This window comes from Petromyzon marinus, chromosome 21 (genome assembly GCF_048934315.1).
Source record: "Petromyzon marinus isolate PM22_M1 ecotype Great Lakes invasive population chromosome 21, UKy_Petmar_22M1.pri1.0, whole genome shotgun sequence".
Classification (NCBI taxonomy): Eukaryota; Metazoa; Chordata; class Hyperoartia; order Petromyzontiformes; family Petromyzontidae; genus Petromyzon; species Petromyzon marinus.
In genome coordinates, this window is record NC_133687.1 from 3,173,525 (window position 1) to 3,197,744 (window position 24,220).

At 56.6% G+C, this 24,220-nt stretch overlaps 1 protein-coding gene across 1 annotated transcript in view; it reads right to left on the minus strand.

The window, feature by feature from the left end:
- Positions 1-763: 763 nt before the first annotated feature.
- Positions 764-24,220, minus strand: part of ENPEP (glutamyl aminopeptidase) — a 69,406-nt gene continuing 45,949 nt past the window's right edge. Inside the window, exons 9-23 of the mRNA XM_032957908.2 lie at positions 23,685-23,798; positions 22,504-22,638; positions 21,694-21,759; positions 21,443-21,508; positions 20,138-20,304; positions 18,501-18,583; positions 15,002-15,132; positions 13,658-13,713; positions 13,203-13,350; positions 10,543-10,616; positions 9,273-9,374; positions 5,578-5,748; positions 4,880-5,020; positions 3,578-3,659; positions 764-2,398 (exon numbers count right to left, since the gene is read on the minus strand). Coding sequence (XP_032813799.1) covers positions 2,255-2,398; positions 3,578-3,659; positions 4,880-5,020; positions 5,578-5,748; positions 9,273-9,374; positions 10,543-10,616; positions 13,203-13,350; positions 13,658-13,713; positions 15,002-15,132; positions 18,501-18,583; positions 20,138-20,304; positions 21,443-21,508; positions 21,694-21,759; positions 22,504-22,638; positions 23,685-23,798 — 1,680 coding nt within the window. The 3' untranslated portion in view covers positions 764-2,254. The remainder of the gene's footprint in view (positions 2,399-3,577; positions 3,660-4,879; positions 5,021-5,577; positions 5,749-9,272; positions 9,375-10,542; positions 10,617-13,202; positions 13,351-13,657; positions 13,714-15,001; positions 15,133-18,500; positions 18,584-20,137; positions 20,305-21,442; positions 21,509-21,693; positions 21,760-22,503; positions 22,639-23,684; positions 23,799-24,220) is intronic.

A 24,220-nucleotide genomic window follows, 5' to 3' on the forward strand; every position in this document is an offset into this window, starting at 1 on the left:
GGGAGGGAGGGGAGGGCTGGGAGGGAGGGCTGGGAGGGAGGGAGGGAGGGGGAGGGCTGGGAGGGAGGGAGGGAGGGGAGGGCTGGGAGGGAGGGCTGGGAGGGAGGGAGGGAGGGGGAGGGCTGGGAGGGAGGGAGGGAGGGAGGGCTGGGAGGGAGGGAGGGAGGGAGGGAAGGAGGGAGGGAGGGAGGGAGGGAGGGAGGGAGGGAGGGAGGGGAGGGCTGGGAGGGAGGGCTGGGAGGGAGGGAGGGGGAGGGCTGGGAGGGAGGGAGGGAGGGAGGGAGGGGAGGGCTGGGAGGGAGGGCTGGGAGGGAGGGAGGGAGGGAGGGGAGGGCTGGGAGGGAGGGCTGGGAGGGAGGGAGGGAGGGGGAGGGCTGGGAGGGAGGGAGGGAGGGAGGGAGGGAGGGGTGTCGGGAGTGGTGGCGCAGCGGTTAGCGCTGCTCCGCGCTAAGAGCCCGGCGACACGAGTTCGATTCCCGCTCACGGCCAACACCGCCGGTGATTATATCTGAACCGATCCTGGGCCTCGCCTAGGTCGACTCAGCCTCAACTGAGTACGTGGTGCGGTGTGTAAACATCTCCGCCAGGAGATGAGTTCGGCATGAAGAGGGGCGAGCAGCAATCGGACGATCCACCCTCTTTCATTCTCTGACGCCACCACTCACTCATCCACCGCATTCCACCAAGCACCCGAATCATCGTTGGTGGGTACGGTTTAAAAATTGCTTGTTTAAAATAAGTTAAAACTCATGGCGCCGTTAAATTGTTTCAAATTATTTAATTTGAGCTTTGGCTGGCGAACAAAAAAAATATCTCTCCCCCCGAAACCTGGTTTCACTTTAAAGTCGCACTTGTCAAGAACGTAGCGCTGACATCAACCAAGGAGTGACTGCATTTAGTCGCCCTGTCAGTCGCCCCATTATTAAGTCACCCCGTGAGTCACCCCGTGAGTCGCCCTGATGTCGCCCCGTGAGTCGACCCCATGCTCCTCCACGGTATTAAGTCACCCCGTGAGCCACCCCGTGAGTCACCCGTAGTCACCCCGTGAGTCACCCTGTGAGTCACCCCGTGAGTCACCCGTAGTCACCCCGTAGTCACCCCGTGAGTCACCCGTAGTCACCCCGTAGTCACCCCGTGAGTTACCCCGTGAGTCACCCCGTAAGTCATCCCGTAGTCACCCCGTGAGCCACCCCGTGAGTCACCCAGTGATTCACCCCGTGATTCACCCCGTGAGTCACCCCGTGAGTCACCCGTAGTCACCCCGTGAGTCACCCCGTGAGTCACCCATAGTCACCCCGTGAGTCACCCGTAGTCACCCCGTGAGTCACCCGTAGTCACCCCGTGAGTCGCCCCGTAAGTCACCCCGTGAGTCACCCGTAGTCACCCCGTGAGTCACCCCGTGAGTCACCCGTAGTCACCCCGTAAGTCACCCCGTGAGTCACCCGTAGTCACCCCGTAAGTCACCCCGTGAGTCACCCGTAGTCACCCCGTGAGTCGCCCCGTGAGTCGCCCCGTGAGTCACCCCCGTGAGTCACCCCGTGAGTCACCCGTGAGTCGCCCCGTGAGTCACCCGTAGTCACCCCGTGAGTCACCCGTAGTCACCCCGTGAGTCACCCCGTGAGTCACCCCGTGAGTCGCCCCGTGAGTCACCCCGTGAGTCACCCATAGTCACCCTGTGAGTCACCCCGTGAGTCACCCCGTGAGTCACCCCGTGAGTCACCCCGTGAGTCACCCGTAGTCACCCCGTGAGTCACCCCATAGTCACCCCGTGAGTCACCCCGTGTGTCGCCCCGTGAGTCGCCCCGTGAGTCACCCCCGTGAGTCACCCGTAGTCATCCCGTGAGTCACCCCATAGTCACCCCGTGAGTCACCCCCGTGAGTCACCCGTAGTCACCCCGTGAGTCACCCCATAGTCACCCCGTAGTCACCCCGTAGTCACCCCGTGAGTCACCCCGTAGTCACCCCGTGAGTCACTCCGTGAGTCACCCCCGTGAGTCACCCCGTAGTCACCCCGTGAGTCACCCCGTAGTCACCCGTAGTCACCCCGTAGTCACCCCGTGAGTCACCCCGTAGTCACCCCGTGAGTCACCCCCGTGAGTCACCCCGTAGTCACCCCGTAGTCACCCCATAGTCACCCCGTGAGTCACCCCGTGAGTCACCCCGTGAGTCACCCCGTAAGTCACCCAGTGAGTCACCCCGTGAGTCACCCGTAGTCACCCGTAGTCACCCCGTAGTCACCCCGTGAGTCACCCCGCTACACGTGCTCCTGCAGCCAGCCCCCCACGCTGCCCTGGTGTTGCTGTACCCAGGCGATGTTCGTCCGCAGCGTCTCCAGCGCCTGCAGCCGCGAGCTGGCACCAGCACCGGCCTCCGGGTACAGCGAGAAGAACGACTCCATCTGGCGGGGGGGGGCACGGGGGGGCATGGGGGGCATGGGGGGCACGGGGGGCATGGGGGGCATGGGGGGGCATGGGGGGGCACGGGGGGCATGGGGGGCACGGGGGGGCATGGGGGGCACGGGGGGCATGGGGGGCATGGGGGGGCATGGGGGGGCATGGGGGGCACGGGGGGCATGGGGGGGCATGGGAGGGCACGGGGGGGCATGGGGGGCACGGGGGGGCATGGGGGGCATGGAGGGCACGGGGGGGCATGGGGGGGCAGGGGGGTGGCACAGGGCAGGGGGCAAGGGGGGGCACGAGGGGGGGGGAGGGGGGGCATGGGGGGGGCATGGGGGGGCATGGGGGTGGAGACGGGGAAGCACACATGAGTGAGTTCAGGTGTGTCGGTGAGTGAATATACAGGTGAGTGAATATACAGGTGAGTGAATATACAGGTGAGTGAATATACAAGTGAGTGAATATACAGGTGAGTGAATATACAGGTGAGTGAATATACAGGTGAGTGAATATACAGGTGAGTGCGAGAATAGGTGAGAGTACAGTTGAGTTTGCAGATGAGTTTCCGGCTGAGTGTGCAGGTGAGTGAGAGAATACGTGAGCGTCCAGGTGAGCGTGCAGGTGAGCGTGCAGGTGAGCATCAAGGCGAGCGTTCAGGTGAGCATGCAGGTGAGCGTCAAGGTGAGCGTTCAGGCGAGCGTGCAGGTGAGCGTGCAGGTGAGCGTGCAGGTGAGCGTGCAGGTGAGCGTGCAGGTGAGCGTGCAGGTGAGCGTGCAGGTGAGCGTGCAGGTGAGCGTGCAGGTGAGCGTCAAGGTGAGCGTGCAGGTGAGCGTGCAGGTGAGCGTGCAGGTGAGCGTGCAGGTGAGCGTCAAGGTGAGCGTGCAGGTGAGTGTCCAGGTGAGCGTCCAGGTGAGCGTGCAGGTGAGCGTGCAGGTGAGCGTCAAGGCGAGTGTGCAGGTGAGCGTCAAGGTGAGCGTGCAGGTGAGCGTGCAGGTGAGCGTGCAGCTGAGCGTGCAGGTGAGCGTGCAGGTGAGCGTGCAGGTGAGCGTCAAGGTGAGCGTGCAGGTGAGCATCAAGGCGAGCGTGCAGGTGAGCGTGCAGGTGAGCGTGCAGGTGAGCGTCAAGGCGAGCGTGCAGGTGAGCGTGCAGGTGAGCGTCAAGGCGAGCGTGCAGGTGAGCACCTGCCACAGATGCAGCTCCGTGTTGAAGGAGGTGCTGATTCGCTGCACCAGGCGACCCAGGTTGCGATCCGTGATGCCAAACCTGCACAGGTGACACACAGTGGCCAGGTGACACACAGTGGCCACGTGACACACAGTGGCCACGTGACACACAGTGGCCACGTGACACACAGTGGCCAGGTGACACACAGTGGCCACGTGACACACAGTGGCCACGTGACACACAGTGGCCAGGTGACACACAGTGGCCACGTGACACACAGTGGCCACGTGACACACAGTGGCCAGGTGACACACAGTGGCCACGTGACACACAGTGGCCACGTGACACACAGTGGCCACGTGACACACAGTGGCCACGTGACACACAGTGGCCACGTGACACACAGTGGCCACGTGACACACAGTGGCCACGTGACACACAGTGGCCACGTCACACACAGTGGCCACGTCACACACAGTGGCCAGGTGAGGGGGGTGGGGCGTTTGGGGGGGGGAGGGGTGGGGATAATTCGTTGTGCTGGCCTTAAAAGCACTTGCCTCAACAGCCTCGTATAGGCTATACTGGAAATAGTTTTGACACAGACAAAGATCCCCCGTATAACCTACACACACTGTTTGGGGCAAGTGCTGTTCGCGAGTAGCACAGTACACGACGAGGTGAGTGTCCAACATCACGCCCCACCGCCTTTGTCTCTCCAGTGGCGATGTCTACACACCGCACGAGGTATTCATTTGAGGCTGAGTCAGCCTAGGGGAGGCCCAGGACCGGTTCAAATAATCGTCACTGGTGTTGGCCATCAGTGGGAAGTGAACTCGGATGGCCGGAGTTCGTAGCACTACACTACCCCATACACTACATAATAAAGACAAAGATCCCCCGTATAGCCTTAACAGACTGCTGGGGCAAATGCTGTTAGCGAGCAGCACCTATCAAGGCCGGCACGGCACACGAGGGGGTGGGTGGCCAGCACCACGCACGGCGTTCCTTTGCCTCCCTCGTCCTCAATAACGTCACTAGCATCAACACTGCATAAACATATACACACACAGACACGCACGGACACACACAGACACACACAGACACACACAGACACGCACGGACACACACAGACACGCACAGACACGCACAGACACACACAGACACGCACGGACACGCACGGACACGCACAGACACACACGGACACACACGGACACACACAGACATGCACGGACACACACAGACACGCACAGACACACACAGACACACACGGACACACACGGACACGCACGGACACACACGGACACGCACAGACTCCTCACCGTCCAACCAGGTACTCCCAGTTGAGCCGGGTCCAGTCCCAGGCCATAGTTTTGCCGTAGGGGTTGAGCGAGATGTAGCGTAGCACGGTGAACATGTCCTGCGAGCGGATCACGGACTCGTTCTTCAGCAGCTCCAGGTACCTGAACGTGGGCAGGTGGACAGACAGGTGGATGGGTGGATGGGTGGACAGACAGGTGGATGGGTGGACAGACAGGTGGATGGGTGGATGGGTGGAGAGACAGGTAGATGGGTGGATGGGTGGACAGACAGGTGGATGGGTGGACAGACAGGTGGATGGGTGGATGGGTGAACAGACAGGTGGATGGGTGGACAGACAGGTGGATGGGTGGATGGGTGGAGAGACAGGTAGATGGGTGGATGGGTGGATAGGTGGACAGACAGGTGGATGGGTGGATGCACAGGTGGATGGGTGGACAGACAGGTGGATGGGTGGACAGACAGGTGGACGGGTGTATGGGTGGACAGACAGGTGGACGGGTGGACGGGTGGACAGACAGGTGGACCGTCGAAGAGATGTAGGGGTGGACGGGTTGAAGGACAGGTGGACGGGTGGACGTGCGTGGAACCGTCGGAACCCTCTCGCCGACGGAAGCAGAAACCTCGATTCGGCCTCCACCGCTCAACTGCGCTGATCGCACCAACCTCGGCTGACCGTCGCCACGTCGCCCCGGCTCACCGTGCGAGCTGCGAGACGCTGTGGGTGGAGGCGAGGCCGTACAGCAGCTTGTCCTTCTCCTGGGCGAGCGGGCTCTGCATGTAGCTCTGCAGCATGAACTCCCAGGAGGCGTCGTCGCTGTGCTGCTGCATGCCGTAGCGGTACACCAGGAGTCGCACGTTGGGCGCGATGCTGTTCACGCGCACGTGAAGGTTCACACAACAACAACAACAACCGCCATTCGCCGCTAAGTGGCGGTGACGTCACCACGACGACGCTTGTGCCAGGCTATGTGCACCCTGAGGCCACGTGAAGTGTCGAACGCACACTGGCAGGAGGTCACGGGGCAGACCCAGGTGCCACGGGTCGACTGACTGAGATGACTGCTGGCTGATGCACCACCTGTGCCCCCTACTGTGCCAACCTGCTGTGCTTTAGCCACCCGGCGCTCCGCTCGTTGTTCTGAGCGTCGCTCCTCCGCCCTCCGTTGTTGTTGGAGGGCGACTGCCTCCAACTGCCCAGTAGCATCCTACACGAGCCTCCTCCACAGAGGCCGATCTTGACACCGCTGGTTCCAGTCATCGGCAAGTCCACTCAGCTCCACGTCCTCCTGTACCACATCACTCCATCTCCTCTCTAGCCCGTGCCGCGCCCGTTTAGCCCCCTCGATCTGGCCGAACAAAAGCTGTTTCGGCATGCGGTGGCTGGGCATGCGGGCTACATGACCCAGCCATCGCAGCCTTGCCCGCCGGAGGAGCTCACTGATGGGACCTTGCCCAGATCTTTCAAGGATTTGTGAGCTCCTCACACAATCCAGCCTGGTTAAACACAGGATGGATCGTAGGCAGGCTAGCCTAAATGTTTCTAACCGGCAAAGATGTTCCATTAGGGGGTCCACGTTTTGCAAGCGTAGAGAAGGGAGGGAATGACCGTGGCCGAGAAGACCTGAAGCTAAGTGCGGAGCGACAGACCAGGTAGCTTCCACACAGCGTTATGCAACCGATGAAAAGATATTGCCGCTCGACTGATTCGGAGTGAGACCTCTGCTGTTAAACTGGAGCCGGTCATAAGCACACTGTCCAGGTATGGGAAACTCTCCACTCTCTCCACAACTGTCCCATCACCGGTTGGGAGTAGTAGGGGTGGAGTGTCCGATGGTACAAAATACCCAGGAAGGTGCTTAGTTTTGGTGGGGCTAATGGTAAGGCCCCATCTCTTAGTGGCACGCTCCAGTCTCAGAAGCAGCATCTCCAACTCCTCCTCTGAATGAGCAGCTATTACCAAATCATCAGCATACATAACGTGGTTGAGCAATAGGGAGCCATCCCTTGACTGCACCCAGGCATTGATCAGCCTCCCATTATATCTGTACCAAATGGAGATTCCCCGGTACAGCTATTGAAGGCTTCACGAACTACGTGGTCAAAATATATATTAAATAATGTGGGAGCCAGAGGACATCTCTGTCGTACCCCAAGGTGTACAGGGAATGGCTCGGACTCCCGGCCACGTAGTTTTACCCGGGCCTGCTCACCATCATGAAGGTCGTTAATGATCGTGAGCAGAGAGTCAGGGACTCCAAAAACACGAAGAACAAACCAGAGCCCAGGCCGACTGATGGTATCATAGGCCTTGACCAGGTCAATAAAGCAGAGATGTAGGACTTGCTGGAATTCCCTACACCTCTGCTGTAGCAGACGGACAGAAAATATGGCATCTGTGCAGGACCGCCCTTTCCTGAAACCGCATTGGGGCTCCGAAAGCCTCTCCTCAGCGTGCCTGGCAAGGCGATGTTGAATAATCCTTGCCAGGACCTTTCCCGGCACACTGAGGAGTGAGATGCCCCTGTAGTTGTTACAGTCTGTGCGGTCCCCCTTCTTAAAGAGGGGGACCACCAGGGCATCCTTCCAATCCTGCGGAACCCGTCCAGTGGTCCAGACTGTTGTTATGATGTCATATAGGGCAGTCTGTGCACAAACTCCACCCTCCTCAGCATTTCGCTTGGGAGATCATCTCTGCCCTGTGCCTTTTCTGGTCTCAGACTCCGGATCGCCTTCAGTACTTCCTCAACAGATGGCACCTCAGCTAGCCACTCACAGGGGGTGACTTCCTCCAATATATGAGGCACCGCAGCCTCAGCAGGGTCATCCCCACTTTGTGCCACGATGTTTTCCTGGCGGAGGGATTTTCCCTCCCCCAAGACTTCACAGAAATGCTCAGCAAATCTGAAAACCTGTTCCTGGGGGTCGGAGATTGGATCACCGTTTTTTCCCCTAATGATGTAATAGGTGTGGCGCTGCAGGTTACTTTTTTGATGGAGTTAAATAGAGATTTGTGATCACGGGCCACTGAGGCAGACTCCATCTCCTCAGCAACCCGCGACCACCACCCATCTTTGCAGCACCTCACGGCTCTCCGAACCTCCGAGCGAAGGCTGCGGTAAGCCTCCTCATTCTCTGACGTGGGATTCTGTAGGCGATGACAGTGCGCCTGTCGCTTTTTCTCAACTATCCTGAACACCTCCTCTGTCAGCCACAGTCTCTGGAGAGGTCTGGACAGCGTACCCAAAGCAGCCATTGCAGCTGCATGAGTCACAGTCCTAAACCTCGCCCATTTACCCTCGACATCAGGAGGAGTGGGGGACGATGCCAACCCCAGCCGCAAGCGATGATTAAATTCTCGCTTGCAACTTTCATCAGATAACTGAGACCAGGGCACTTTAGGTTGGAATGGGGTCCTGGGTGTGCACCCACCACCGGAGTGGAAGAATGGAAGGCGCATCTTACAGATGACTAGTCGATGGTCAGAGGGCAGATCAGCTCCACGGTAGGTCCTGGTGTCAAGGACATGGGCCCGCATCCACTGGTCCGTCACTATGTAGTCCAGCAGATGTTCTTACTTGGACCCAGCATGCATCCATGATGTTGTGTGGATGCGCCGATGCCGGAACAGCGTGTGGGTAATTACAAGCCCATGGGCTGCACAAAAATCTAGCAGCTTCCTACCATTGTTATTGTGCTGATCTGGCCCATGCCCTCCAATCACTCCAGACCAAGTACCAGCATCATGACCAACCCGGGCATCGAAGTCACCCAACAAGATAACTCTATCCCGAAGGGCCACTTTAGCCAGCACGTGTGACAGGAGGTCATAGAAGGCATCTGACTCATCGGCTTTGCCTGCATCCCTCCACGTATGTTCATCTTCGGTGGGGGCATAAGTAACCACGACCACCACTCCTCGCCTCCGGTTGATGGGAAGGCGAGCCCAAAGTAGCCTGGGGCTTACAGCTTCCCACACCTCATCCGCCACGCTCCCACGCCCCCTTCATTCTTTTGTTCAAAAGAAGAGCAACACCCTGTTGTTTGGCAGTCTGCTGCCCCGAGTAGAGGACTGTCCACCCCTCATGGTGGCAGGAGCCAGAACCGGTCCACTGGACCTCCTGGATGCCACAGAGATCCAGGCGGTACCGGTCCAGCTCCCGACAGAGGAGTGGCAGCCTCTCCTCCGCAGTGAGCGTTTGAACACACGTGCAGGTACACACACGCACAGGTACACACACACACACAGGTACACACACACACAGGTACACACACGTACAGGTACACACACGCACAGGTACACACACGCACAGGTACACACACGCACAGGTACACACACGCACAGGTACACACACACACAGGTACACACACACACAGGTACACACACGCACGAACCTCTGCCCACTCTTCCAGGCATCAAAGAGGTTGGTGGCGTTTGCGAGGGCCTCCTCATCGCCCATGCGGCACGCCAGGCCCAGCACCTGCTCACGCAGCAGCCTGCCCACACGTGACACGTGTCAAACACACACGTGTCACACACACGTGTCACGTGTCACGTGTCACACACACGTGTCACGTGTCACACACACGTGTCACACACGTGACACGTGTCACACACGTGTCACGTGTCATCAACACACACGGGTCACACACACGTGTCACGTGTCACACACATGGGTCACACACACGTGTCACGTGTCACACACACACGGGTCACACACACGTGTCACGTGTCACACACACACGCGTCACACACACACGTGTCACGTGTCACACACACACGGGTCACAAACACGTGTCACGTGTCACACACACACGGGTCACACACACGTGTCACGTGTCACACACACACGGGTCACACACACGTGTCACGTGTCACACACACACGTGTCACGTGTCACACACGGGTCACACACACGTGTCACGTGTCACACACACACGGGTCACACACACGTGTCACGTGTCACGTGTCACACACACGTGTCACGTGTGACACACACACGGGTCATACACACGGGTCATGTGTCACACACACGTGCCACACACACGTGTCACACACACGTCATACACACTGTCACGTGTCACACACACGTGTCGCGTGTCACACACACGTGTCAAACACACATCACACACACGTGTCACACACACGTCATACACACGTGTCACGTGTCACACACACACGTGTCGCGTGTCACACACACGTGTCAAACACACATCACACACACACGTGTCACACACACGTCACACACACGTGTCACACACACGTGTCAAACACACATCACACACACGTGTCACACACACGTGTCAAACACACTTCACACACACGTGTCACACACACGTCACACACACCTGTCACACACACGTGTCAAGTGTCACACACACGTGTTACATGTCACGTGCATTTCATGTGCCACGTGTCATGTAAGCGTCGCTTGTCACGCACGTTGGTGTATATACAACGATGACAATGCTGCTGACAATTGTGATGGTGTTGATGATGATGGTGATGGCAATGATCCTGATGATTATGATGATCACGCCAACGATGCGGATGGTGGTGATGATGATTATGACGTCAATGACAATGATGATGCTGCGGCTGCTGATTATGATGACAATGCCGCTAATGATGACGCTGATAATGATGCTGATGATGATGATGTACTTGTCCAAGTGCTCTCCCTCATCGTTCCACGTCAGCTTAGAGGTGATGGGCGTCACCTGCTGCCGCCAGTATGTCTGCAGTGAACATCGTCACATCATCGTCAACATCATCGCCAACATCATCGTCAACATAACCGTCAACATCATCGTTAACATCGTCGTCAACATCGTCGTCAACATCATCGTCAACATCATCGTCAACATAACCGTCAACATCGTCATCAAAATCATCGTCAACATAACCGTCAACATCATCGTCAACATCATCGTCAACATAACCATCAACATCATCGTCAACATTGTCATCAACATCGTCGTCAACATCACCATCCACATTGTCGTCAACATAACCATCAACATCGTCGTCAACATCGTCAACAACATCGTCAACATCATCGTCAACATAACCATCAACATCATCGTCAACATAACCATCAACATCGTCATCAACATCATCGTCAACATAACCGTCAACATAACCATCAACATCGTCATCAACATAACCATCAACATCGTCATCAACATCGTCGTCAACATAACCATCAACATCATCGTCAACATAACCGTCAACATCGTCGTCAACATAACCATCAACATCGTCGTCAACATTGTCAACATCGTCGTCAACATAACCATCAACATCGTCGTCAACATCGTCAACATCATCGTCAACATAACCGTCAACATCGTCGTCAACATAACCATCAACATCGTTGTCAACATCGTCAACATCATCGTCAACATAACCGTCAACATTGTCGTCAACATCGTCGTCAACATAACCATCAACATAACCGTCAACATCATCGTCAACATAACCATCAACATCATCGTCAACATCATCGTCAACATCGTCGTCAACATCATCGTCAACATAACCGTCAACATTGTCGTCAACATCATAGTCAACATAACCATCAACATCGTCATCAACATCATCGTCAACATAACCATCAACATCGTCATCAACATCATCGTCAACATAACCATCAACATCGTCATCAACATCATCGTCAACATAACCATCAACATAACCGTCAACATAACCATCAACATCATCGTCAACATAACCATCAACATCATAGTCAACATAACCATCAACATCGTCGTCAACATCATCGTCAACATAACCATCAACATTGTCGTCAACATCGTCGTCAACATCGTCGTCAACATAACCATCAACTTCGATCGTCGTCAACATCGTCGTCAACATCGTCAACATCATCGTCAACATAACCGTCAACATCGTCGTCAACATCATCGTCAACATAACCGTCAACATCATCGTCAACATCGTCGTCAACATCATCGTCAACATAACCATCAGCATTGTCGTCAACATCGTCGTCAACATCGTCGTCAACATAACCATCAACTTCGATCGTCGTCAACATCGTCGTCAACATCGTCAACATCATCGTCAACATAACCGTCAACATCGTCGTCAACATCATCGTCAACATGAATCAACATCGTCGTCAACATCGTCAACATCATCGTCAACATAACCGTCAACATCGTCGTCAACATCATCGTCAACATAACCATCAACATCGTCGTCAACATCGTCAACATCATCGTCAACATAACTGTCAACATTGTCGTCAACATCATCGTCAACATCATTGTCAACATAACTGTCAACATCGTCGTCAACATCGTCGTCAACATCGTCGTCAACATCATCGTCAACATCATCGTCAACATCATCGTCAACATAACCATCAACATCGTCGACATCATCGGTAGGTGAGAGGGTGATTGATTGCTTGAATGGGTGAGTTGGTGAGTAGTATCGCGGGTGAGTGGGTGAGGGAGTGCTGGGTGACTTCTTGGGTGAGTGTTTTCATTATTTTGTTGTTCGGTGTGTGAGCTGTTCAGTGGGTGAGCTGTTGGTTGGTTGAGCTGTTAGGTGGGTGAGCTGTTGGTGGGTGAGCTGTTCGTTGGGTGAGCTGTTTGGTGGGTGAGCCGTTCAGTGGGTGAGCTGTTAGGTGGGTGAGCTGTTAGGTGGGTGAGCTGTTCAGTGGGTGAGCTGTTCGGTGGGTGAGCTGTTTGGTGGGTGAGCCGTTCAGTGGGTGAGCTGTTAGGTGGGTGAGCTGTTAGGTGGGTGAGCTGTTCAGTGGGTGAGCTGTTCAGTGGGTGCGCTGTTAGGTGTGTGAGCTGTTCGGTGGGTGAGCTGTTTGGTCGGTGAGCTGTTCGGTGGGTAAGCTGTTTGGTCGGGGAGCTGTTAGGTGGGTGAGCTGTTCAGTGGGTGAGCTGTTTGGTTGGGGAGCTGTTCGGTGGGTGAGCTGTTCAGTGGGTGAGCTGTTTGGTGGGTGAGCTGTTCAGTAGGTGAGCTGTTCGGTGTGTGAGTTGTTAGGTGGGTGAGCTGTTAAGTGGGTGAGCTGTTCGGTAGGTGAGCTGTTCGGTGGGTGAGCTGTCCGATGGGTGAGTCGTTCGATGGACGCCTTGCCAGCTGAGCGGCTGCTTGAGTTGCGATCGGTGTCAGTGTGTGTCACTGTGTGTGTCACACACAGTGACACACACAGTGTTTGTGTGACACACTGACACACACAGTGACACACTCCTCCCTCCCTTCCTCCCTCCCTCCCTCCCTCCCTCTCTCCCCCCTCCCTCCTCCCCTCCCCCCCCGTGCACGTGCTTGCACAGCGCCCCCACCTGGAAGAGGGGGTAGAGGGGCGTGTCCTCCAGCATGTCGCGGAGGTAAGCGACGGCGGCCAGCAGGCGGTCCCAGGGGAAGAGGCTCCGCTCGGCATGCACGTACAGCGTCACGTTCAGCGCCGTCTCGTAGGGCAGTAGCCCCGCCCTGGGGGGGGGAGGTGGAGCGGGCGGGGGGGGGCGGTGGAGACGATGATGAGCTCGGGGGGGGGGGGTCCCGCCTCACGACGTACCCCCTTTAAAAAACAACCAGAGGATGATGAGCGGATCTCGACTCGGGGGGCCAAGCAGGGCCATGGGCCGGAGTAGCGCTGGTGTGTTGACCACGTGACGGCTGCGTGTAGCCTACTGGACGCCTGATTCTGCTATCCCCTCGTGCTGCTGCTCCTGCTGCTGCCGCCGGCGGCGGCTGTGAAACGTCGCACATGGAGCCCCCCACCCCCCACCGCACTGACCGGGCCAATGAGAAAGCGTCGTCGATGAACCCGGCACGGTCACCATCGGAGAACACCTGCCGGCGACAACAACAACAACAACATCAACAACAACAACAACATAAACAACAACAACAACATAAACAACCATAGCAATCACAACGTGAACCATAGCGACATGAACCACAACATACACAACAACAACAATGTAACCATAGCAACATGAACCACAACATACACAACAACAACAATGTAACCATAGCAACATGAACCACAACGTACACAACAACAACAATGCAACCATAGCAACATGAACCACAACATGCACAACAACAATGTAACCATAGCAACATGAACCACAACATACACAACAACAATGTAACCATAGCAACATGAACCACAACATACACAACAACAATGTAACCATGGCAACATGAACCACAACATACACAACAACAATGTAACCATGGCAACATGAACCACAACTTACACCACAACAATGTAACCATAGCAACATGAACCACAACTTACACCACAACAATGTAACCATAGCAACATGAACCACAACATAAACAACAACAACAATATAACCATTGCAACAGAAACATCAACATACACAACGACATCAACAACAACAACAACGTAGCCACAACAACGTAAACAACTAAACCACCACACAAACAACAACAACAACCAACACAACACCGCCATCAACAAAGACCAAGAGAGACATCTTGACCACAGACATGAAGATGGGCGACAGTGGCGACACGCATGGACGCCGTGCCACTGTGCATGCTGACGAGGATCACGATGACGACAGTGACGATGACGACAGTGACGATGAGGATGACAACAGTGACGATGACGACAGTGATGATGAGGATGACAACAGTGACGATGACGACAGTGACGATGAGGATGACAACAGTGACGATGACGACAGTGACGACAATGAGGATGACGACGACGACGATGACGACAGTGACGACGACAGTGACGACAATGAAGATGATGACGACAGTGACGATGACGATGACGACAGTAACGATGACAACAGCGACGACGATGATGACGACGATGATGACGACGATGACGACGATGACGACAACGACGATGACGATGACGACAGTGACGACGACGACAGTGACGACAATGAGGATGATGACGACAGTGACGATGACGACAGTAACGATGACAACAGTGACGACGATTATGACGACAACGACGATGACAACAGTGATGACGACGACGACGATGATGACGACGACGACGACGACGATGCGAGTCTCACGGAACAGCAGGCGTCCATCACAATGGTAAGGAGGTGGAGTGGCACGTGACCCCCCGGCCCCGCCCACGTACCGTGTGGTTGTCCTGCAGCTGCTGCAGGAGGGCAGCCCACAGCTGGGGGCTGTAGGTGACGCGGTAGAAGCCCACGTGGTCAGGGTTCAGCTTGAGCCAGCTGGACGTGGGGTCAGGGGTCAGAGACACCGCTGAAGCGGTGGGAGCGGCGACAGTCACTCACTGAGTCACTCACTGAGTCACTCACTCAGTCACTCACTGAGTCACTCACTGAGTCACTCACTCAGTCACTCACTGATTCACCCACTCAGTCACTCACTCAGTCACTCACTGAGTCACCCAATCAGTCACTCACTGAGTCACTGAGTCACCCAATCAGTCACTGAGTCACTCACTCAGTCACTCAGTCACTCAGTCAGTCAGTCACTCAGTCACTCACTCACTCAGTTACTCAGTCACTCACTCAGTCACTCAGTCACTCACTCAGTCACCCACTCAGTCACTCACTCAGTCACTCAGTCAGTCACTCAGTCACCCACTCAGTCACTCACTCAGTCACTCAGTCACTCACTGAGTAACCCACTCAGTCACTCAGTCACTCACTCACTGAGTCACTCAGTCAATCACTCAGTCAATCACTCAGTCACTCACTCAGTCAGTCACTGAGTCACTCACTGAGTCACCCACTCAGTCACTCACTCAGTCACTCACTCAGTCACTCACTCACTCAGTCACTCAGTCACTCACTCAGTCACTCAGTCACTCACTCAGTCACCCACTCAGTCACTCAGTCACTCACTCACTGATTCACTCATTCACTCACTCAGTCACTCACTCAGTCAATCACTCAGTCACTCACTGAGTCACTGAGTCACTGAGTCACTCAGTCACTTACTGAGTCACTCACTGAGTCGCTCAGTCACTCACTGAGTCACCCACTCAGTCACTCACTCAGTCACTCACTGAGTCATCCACTCACTCACTCACTCAGTCACCCACTCAGTCACTCACTCAGTCACACACTCACTCACTCACTGAGTCACTCACTCGGTCACTCAGTCACTCACTGAGTCACCCACTCACTCAGTCACTCACTCACTCAGTCACTCACTCAGTCACTCACTCAGTCGCCCACTCAGTCACTCACTCAGTCGCCCACTCACTCACTCAGTCACTCACTCAGTCGCTCACTCAGTCACTCACTCAGTCGCCCACTCATTCACTCAGTCACTCCCTCAGTCACTCAGTCACTCACTGAGTCACTCACTGAGCCACCCACTCACTCACTCAGTCGCCCACTCACTCACTCAGTCGCCCACTCACTCACTAATTCACTCACTCAGTAACCCACTCAGACACTCACTCAGTCGCCCACTCACTCACTGAGTCACTCACTGAGTCACTCAGTCACTCACTTAGTCACTCACTCAGTCACTCACTCAGTCGCTCACTAACTCACTCAGTCACTCACTCAGTCGCCCACTCAGTCACTCAGTCGCCCACTCACTGAGTCAATCATTCACTCACTCAGTCACTCAGTCACTCACTCAGTTGCCCACTCACTCACTGAGTCACTCACTCACTCAGTCACTCACTCAGTCACTCACTCAGTAGCCCACTCACTCACTCACTCAGTCGCCCACTCACTCAGTCAGTCGCCCACTCACTCACTCAGTCACTCACTCAATGAGTCACTCACTCAGTCACTCACTCAGTCGCCCACTCACTCAGCCACTCACTCAGTCGCCCACTCACTCAGTCACTCACTCAGTCGCCCACTCACTCACTCAGTCGCCCACTCACTCACTGAGTCGCCCACTCACTCACTCAATCACTCACTCACTGAGTCACTCACTCAGTCATTCACTCAGTCGCCCACTAACTCACTCAGTCATCCAGTCACTCACTCAGTCGCCCACTCAATCACTCAGTCGCCCACTCACTCAGTCACTCACTCAGTCGCCCACTCACTCACTGAGTCACCCACTCAGACACTCACTCACTCAGTCGCCCACTCACTCAGTCGCCCACTCACTCAGTCGCCTACTCACTCACTCACTCAGTCGCCCACTCACTCACTCAGTCGCCCACTAACTCACTCAGTCGCCCACTAACTCACTCAGTCGCCCACTCACTCAGTCGCCTACTCACTCACTCACTCAGTCGCCCACTCACTCACTCAGTCGCCCACTAACTCACTCAGTCGCCCACTCACTCACTCAGTCGCCCACTAACTCACTCAGTCGCCCACTAACTCACTCAGTCGCCCACTCACTCAGTCGCCCACTCACTCAATGAGTCACTCACTCAGTCACTCACTCAGTCGCCCACTCACTCACTCAGTCGCCCACTCACTCACTGAGTCACCCACTCACTCACTGAGTCACCCACTCAGTCACTCACTCAGTCGCCCACTCAGTCACTCAGTCGCCCACTCACTCAGTCGCCCACTCACTCAATGAGTTACTCACTCAGTCACTCACTCAGTCGCCCACGCACTCACTCAGTTGCCCACTAACTCACTCAGTCACTCACTCAGTCGCCCACTCAGTCGCTCAGTCGCCCACTCACTCACTGAGTCACTCACTGAGTCACTCACTCAGTCACTCACTCAGTCGCCCACTCACTCACTCAGTCGCTCACTCACTCACTGAGTCAACCACTCACTCACTGAGTCACCCACTCAGTCACTCACTCAGTCGCCCACTCACCCACTCAGTCGCCCACTTACTCACTGAGTCACCAAATCACTCACCCACTCACTCACCCACTCAGTCGCCCAGTCACTCACTGAGTCACCCACTCACTGAGTAATTTAGTTAGTCACTCACTCTCTCACTAATTCACCCACCCACTCGCTAAGTGACTCACTGACCCAACCACTCACTCACCGAGTCACCCACCCACCTAGCTACTCAGTCGGTTACTAACTCACTCACTCACCCACACACTCACCCACTCACTAAGTCACCCACTCCCTCATTCACTCACCCACTCACCCCCTCACTCACTCAACCACTCACCCACACACTCACCCACACACTCACCCACTCACTCACTCACCCACTCACCCACCCACTCACTCACCCACTCACCCACCCACTCACTCACTCACCCACCCACTCACACACTCACACACTCACTCACACACTCACTCACTCACCCACCCACCCACTCACACACTCACTCACACACTCACTCACTCACCCACTCACCCCCTCACTCACTCAACCACTCACCCACACACTCACCCACTCACTCACTCACCCACTCACCCACTCACCCACCCACTCACTCACTCACTCACCCACCCACCCCCTCACTCACCCACCCACTCACTCACTCGCCCACTCACCCACTCACTCACTCACCCACTCACTCACTCACCCACCCACTCACACACCCACTCACAATCCCAGCCACCCAGTTGCCTGCTCAATTCAAGTAACAGATCCACTCTTACTTTCTCACACAACTTGGAATCGTGCTTTTGTGGCCTGTGCTGGGCAACTCTGTCAATGTGAGAAAGTGGTGTTACCGTGGTGAGCGTGATCCTTACCTGACTGGGTCATGTTGAACATCAGGAAGTCTTGAACGTTGCTAGCGCTGGTGTAGAACTTCAGCGGAACATGCCAGGTGTACCTGCGCCACGTGATCAATATCATCATCAGCAGCAGCAATATCATCAGCAGCAATATCATCATAATCAGCAATGTTTTAGTCATCATCGTCATAACCTTTCTCACATCACCACCATCATTAGCACCACAACAACAACCGCCATTCGCCACTAAGTGGCGGTGACGTCACCACGACGCTTGTGCCAGGCTATGTGCACGTTGAGGCCACGTGAAGTGTCGAACGCCCGCTGGCAGGAGGTCACGGGGCAGACCCAGGTGCCACGGGTCGACTGACTGAGATGACTGGGCGATGCACCACCTGTGCCCCCTACTGTGCCAACCCGCTGTGCTTTAGCCACCCGGCGCTCCGCTCGTTGTTGTGAGCGTCGCTCCTCCGCCCTCCGTTGTTGCTGGAGGGCGACTGCCTCCAACTGCCCAGTAGCGTCCTTCACGAGCCTCCTCCACAGAGGCCGATCTTGACACCGCTGGTACCAGTCATCGGCAAGTCCACTCAGCTCCACGTCCTCCTGTACCACACCACGTCGTGGTTTAGTGGTAATTAATTGAAGGTGGAGGGGTTACCAGCCCCTCGCACCCGTCCAGAGGGCCCCATGTGGCCGCTGTGGTGGTTACTAACGCCATGAAGGGAATGGCCAATCTAAATTGGCTCTCTACCCACGGCACCGCCCACCACAGCGTCGCCGCCCGGCACCACGAGGAGGTAGGGGGGTCGTGTTTGCCGGACCTCATTAGCGCCACCACCACCCCCCATCACCATCACTTCCACTCCCATCATCACCATCACCACCATCCCCATGATCAATGCCACATCTTCATTACCATCGCCACCATCGCCACCACCATCACCACCACCATCACCACCACCATCACCACCACCATTGGCGCACCGTCACTGCCAAACCAACCGCACCGCCGCACCGTCGTCATGGTGACCACGGCCGCACCGTCGTCACGGTGACCACGGCCGCACCGTCGTCATGGTGACCACGGCCGCACCGTCGTCATCGTGACCACGGCCGCACCGTCGTCATGGTGACCACGGCCGCACCGTCGTCATGGTGACCACGGCCGCACCGTCGTCATCGTGACCACGGCCGTACCGTCGTCATCGTGACCACGGCCGCACCGTCGTCATGGTGACCACGGCCGCACCGTCGTCATGGTGACCACGGCCGCACCGTCGTCATCGTGACCACGGCCGCACCGTCGTCATCGTGACCACGGCCGCACCGTCGTCATGGTGACCACGGCCGCACAGTCGTCATGGTGACCACGGCCGCACCATCGTCATCGTGACCACGGCCGCACCGTCGTCATGGTGACCACGGCCGCACCGTCGTCATGGTGACCACGGCCGCACCGTCGTCATGGTGACCACGGCCGCACCGTCGTCACGGTGACCACGGCCGCACCGTCGTCATGGTGACCACGGCCGCACCATCGTCATGGTGACCACGGCCGCACCGTCGTCACGGTGACCACGGCCGCACCGTCGTCATGGTGACCACGGCCGCACCGTCGTCATGGTGACCACGGCCGCACCGAGCTCGCTCACCGGAAGGGCGACGTGGGCTGCTGGGGGTCGGCGTCGGGGTCGAGCAGGAAGCGCCGCTGCTCAACGGAGAACCCCACGGCACCACCGCCCCCCCGCAGGGAGATGAGGGGCAGCCCCATCTGCCTGGTCCACGTGTCCATCACCTCCTTCACGGGCTGGCCGCTCACCTACACCGCCGTCGTCGCCGTCGTCACCGTCGTCACCGTCGTCATCACAGGCACCACCACCATCAGCATCACCATCATCATCATCACCACCACCACCACCACCATCAGCATCACCATCATCATCATCACCACCACCACCACCAGCATCAGCATCATCACCACTACCACCACCATTATCATCACCATCATCACCATCACCACCACCACCATCATCATCACCACCACCACCATCAGCATCAGCATCATTACCATCATCATCACCATCATCACCACTACCACCACCATTATCACCACCATCACCACCACCAGCATCAGCATCATTATCATTACCATCATCATCACCATTATCACCATCATCACCACTACCACCACCATCATCACCATCATCATCATCACCACCACCATCAGCATCAGCATCATTATCATTACCATCATCATCACCATTATCACCATCATCATCACCACCACCATTATCACCACCATCACCATCGGCATCATCACCATCACCACCATCATCATCACCACCACCACCACCATCACCATCATCACCACCACCATCATCAGCATCATTACCATCACCATCACCATCATCACCATCATCACCACTACCACCACCACCACCATTATCACCACCATCACCATCATCACCACCACCACCATCATCATCATCATCACCACTACCACCATCATCATCATCACCACCACCACCAGCATCAGCATCATTAGCATCATCATCACCATAATCACCACTACCACCACCACCACCATTATCACCACCATCAGCATCATCACCATCACCACCACCACCATCACAGACATCATCGCCATTATCACCACCACCAACATCATCAGCATCAGCATCATCACCATCACCATCACCACCACCATCATCATCATCACGACCACCATCATCGGCATCATCAACCGTAGCAGCATCTTCAGCAGCATCAGCATCACCATCATTAGCATCAGCATCATCATCAGTCACCTGCTTCACGGACTCACCGCCCTCCTACATCATCAGTAGCATCGTCAGCATCACGTTAATCATCATCATAAACAGCATCATCAGCATCATCATCAGAAGCATCATCATCAATAGCATCATCAGCAGCAGGAGCACAAGTGGAACCATTACCTGAGCCATCGCCTCCCAGAAGTCATCAGTCTTCGCGTTCCTGAAGTAGAAATGTCTCAGGTAGTTCTGCACCACGGCCGACATCACGACACACAAAGACAAAGATCCCCCGTGTAGCATGATCAGACTGTTGGGGGCAAGTGCTGTTCGCGAGCAGCGCCTACGAAGGCCGGCGCGTTGTGACGATTCCTCGGCTCTTGATTTTTACGTCTGAGTGGATCCGCGTGCGGGCCAGTGCGTGTGCTAGGCACCTGGCATCCCCGCTGGAACGTGTCTTGCCCGATCCAGTCTGACAGCATCCGCAGCAGCGACGCGCCCTGCAACCAGCATCATCGTTAGCGTCGCCATCAGCATCATCATCAGCATCAGCAGCATCATCATTAGCAGCATCTCATCATCATCAGTGTCATTAGCATCGTCATCAGCATCATCATCATCAGCATCAGCAGCAGCATCATTAGCAGCATCTCATCATCATCAGTGTCATTAGCATCGTCATCAGCATCATCGTCATTAGCATCGTCATCATCGTCATCAGCATCGTCATCAGCATCATCAGCAGCATGATCATCGATATCATTAGCAGCATCATCGGCAACATTAGCAGCAGGAGTGGGGGTGGGGGTTGAAGGGTGGGGGAGGGGGGTGTGGGTGGGGGGTGGGGGGTGGGGGGTGGGGGTGGAGGGTGTGGGTGTGGGTGGGGGGTGGGGTGGGGGGTGGGGGTGGGGGTGGGGGGTGAAGGGTGGGGAGGGGTGTGAGGGGTGGGGGGTGGGGTGTGAGGGGTGGGGGGTGGGGGGTGGGGGGGTGGGGGGAGGGGGGTGAAGGGTGGGGGAGGGGTGTGAGGGGTGGGGGGTGGGGAGGGGTGTGAGGGGTGGGGGGTGGGGGGCTCGACAGGGGGTGGGGGGTGGGGGGAGTGGGGTGAAGGGTGGGGGTGGGGGGTGGGAGAGGGGTGTGGGGGGTGGGGGGTGGGGGGTGGGGGGTGGGGCAGGGGTGTGGGGGGTGGGGTGTGGGGGGTGGGGGGTGGGGGGGTGGGGGGCTCGACAGGGGGTGGTGGGGGGGACCTTGCTGTAGGAGATGGAGTCGAAGACGGCGGTGATCTCGCTGGGCGTGGTGACGTTCACGATGATGGCGTGTGAGGAGGTGAGCGCGTCGTCGCCCATCACCGGCATCACGTCGTCGATCATGATGTAGTCCATCTGTGGGCGCGGAGGGGGAGGGGGAGGAGAGTGTGGGAGGGGGGGAGGAGGAGGGGAGGAGGGGGAGGAGGGGGGGGAGGAGGGGGGGAAGAGGAGGAGGGGGGAGGAGGGGGGGGAGGAGGAGGGGAAGGAGGGGGGGAGGAGGGGGGGAGGAGGAGGGAGAGGAGGAGGAGGGGGGAGGAGGAGGAGGAGGAGGAGGAGGAGGGGGAGGAGGAGGGGGTGGAAGAGGGGGAGGAGGAGGAGGAGGAGGAGGGGGAGGAGGAGGAGGAGGAGGGGGGTGACGTGGTGGCAGGCGAACTTCTTTCTCACCGTGCGCACGAGGTGCAGAGGAAGGTCAACAAACTAAACACAAAGAGCAGTCCTCAAGTAGTGAGTGTGAGAGGGTGAGCGAGTGAGTGAGTGTGAGAGTGAGTGAGAGGGTGAGAGTGTGAGTGAGTGTGAGAGTGAGTGAGGGTGTGAGAGGGTGAGCGAGTGAGTGTGAGAGTGAGTGTGAGTGGGTGAGTGTGAGTGTGAGATTGTGAGTGTGAGATTGTGAGTGTGAGATTGTGAGTGTGAGATTGTGAGTGTGAGTAAGTGAGTGAGAATGAGAGTGAGTGAGAGTGAGTGTGAGAGTGAGTGTGAGAGTGAGTGTGAGAGTGAGTGTGAGAGTGAGTGTGAGAGTGAGTGTGAGAGAGAGTGTAAGTGTGAGCGAGAGTGTGAGAGTGTGAGAGTGTGAGAGTGAGTGTGTGAGTGTGAGAGTGAGTGTGTGAGTGTGAGAGTGAGTGTGGGGTGAGTGTGAGTGAGTGTGAGAGTGACTGTGAGAGTGTGAGTGAGTGTGAGAGTGTGAGTGTAAGAGAGAGTGTGAGAGTGTGTGAGAGTGAGTGTGAGTGTGTGAGTGTGAGAGTGAGTGTGAGAGTGTGAGTGTAAGAGAGAGTGTGAGAGTGAGTGTGAGTGAGTGTGAGGGTGTGAGAGTGAGTAAGTGAGTGAGAATGAGAGTGAGTGAGAATGAGAGTGAGTGTGAGTGAGTGTGAGTGAGTGTGAGATTGTGAGTGTGAGTGTCACCTCACCATCCTCCACTCTGGCAGGAAGCTGTGCACTCCCAGGAACTCAAAGTAGCTGGCGAACCCCTCATTGAGCCACAGGTCGTCCCACCACTCCATCGTCACGATGTTGCCGAACCACTAGGGCAGGGGGCACGGGGCAGGGGGCAGGTGGGCAGGGGGCAGGGGGCACGGGGCAGGAGCCACAGGTCGTCCCACCACTCCATCGTCACGATGTTGCCGAACCACTAGGGCAGGGGGCACGGGGCAGGGGGCAGGGGGCAGGGGGTAGCCGGTCAGGGGCCGTACAGCTACGGGGCGGGCAGGAGGGGGCACGGGGCAGGGGGCAGGGGGCACGGGGGTGGTGTCCAGTTGGAGCCGTGGTCGCTCTGCAGCTGCGGTGCTGTCAGCGCCGGGACAGAGCGGCCACCAAGATCCATCCTCCACACGGAGCCACCCCCACGGGGGTCCCTCCAGCCCCCCACGGGGGTCCTCTCAGCCCCCCACGGGGGTCCTTTGAGTCCCCCACGGGGGTCCTTTCAGCCCCCCACGGGGGTCCTTTC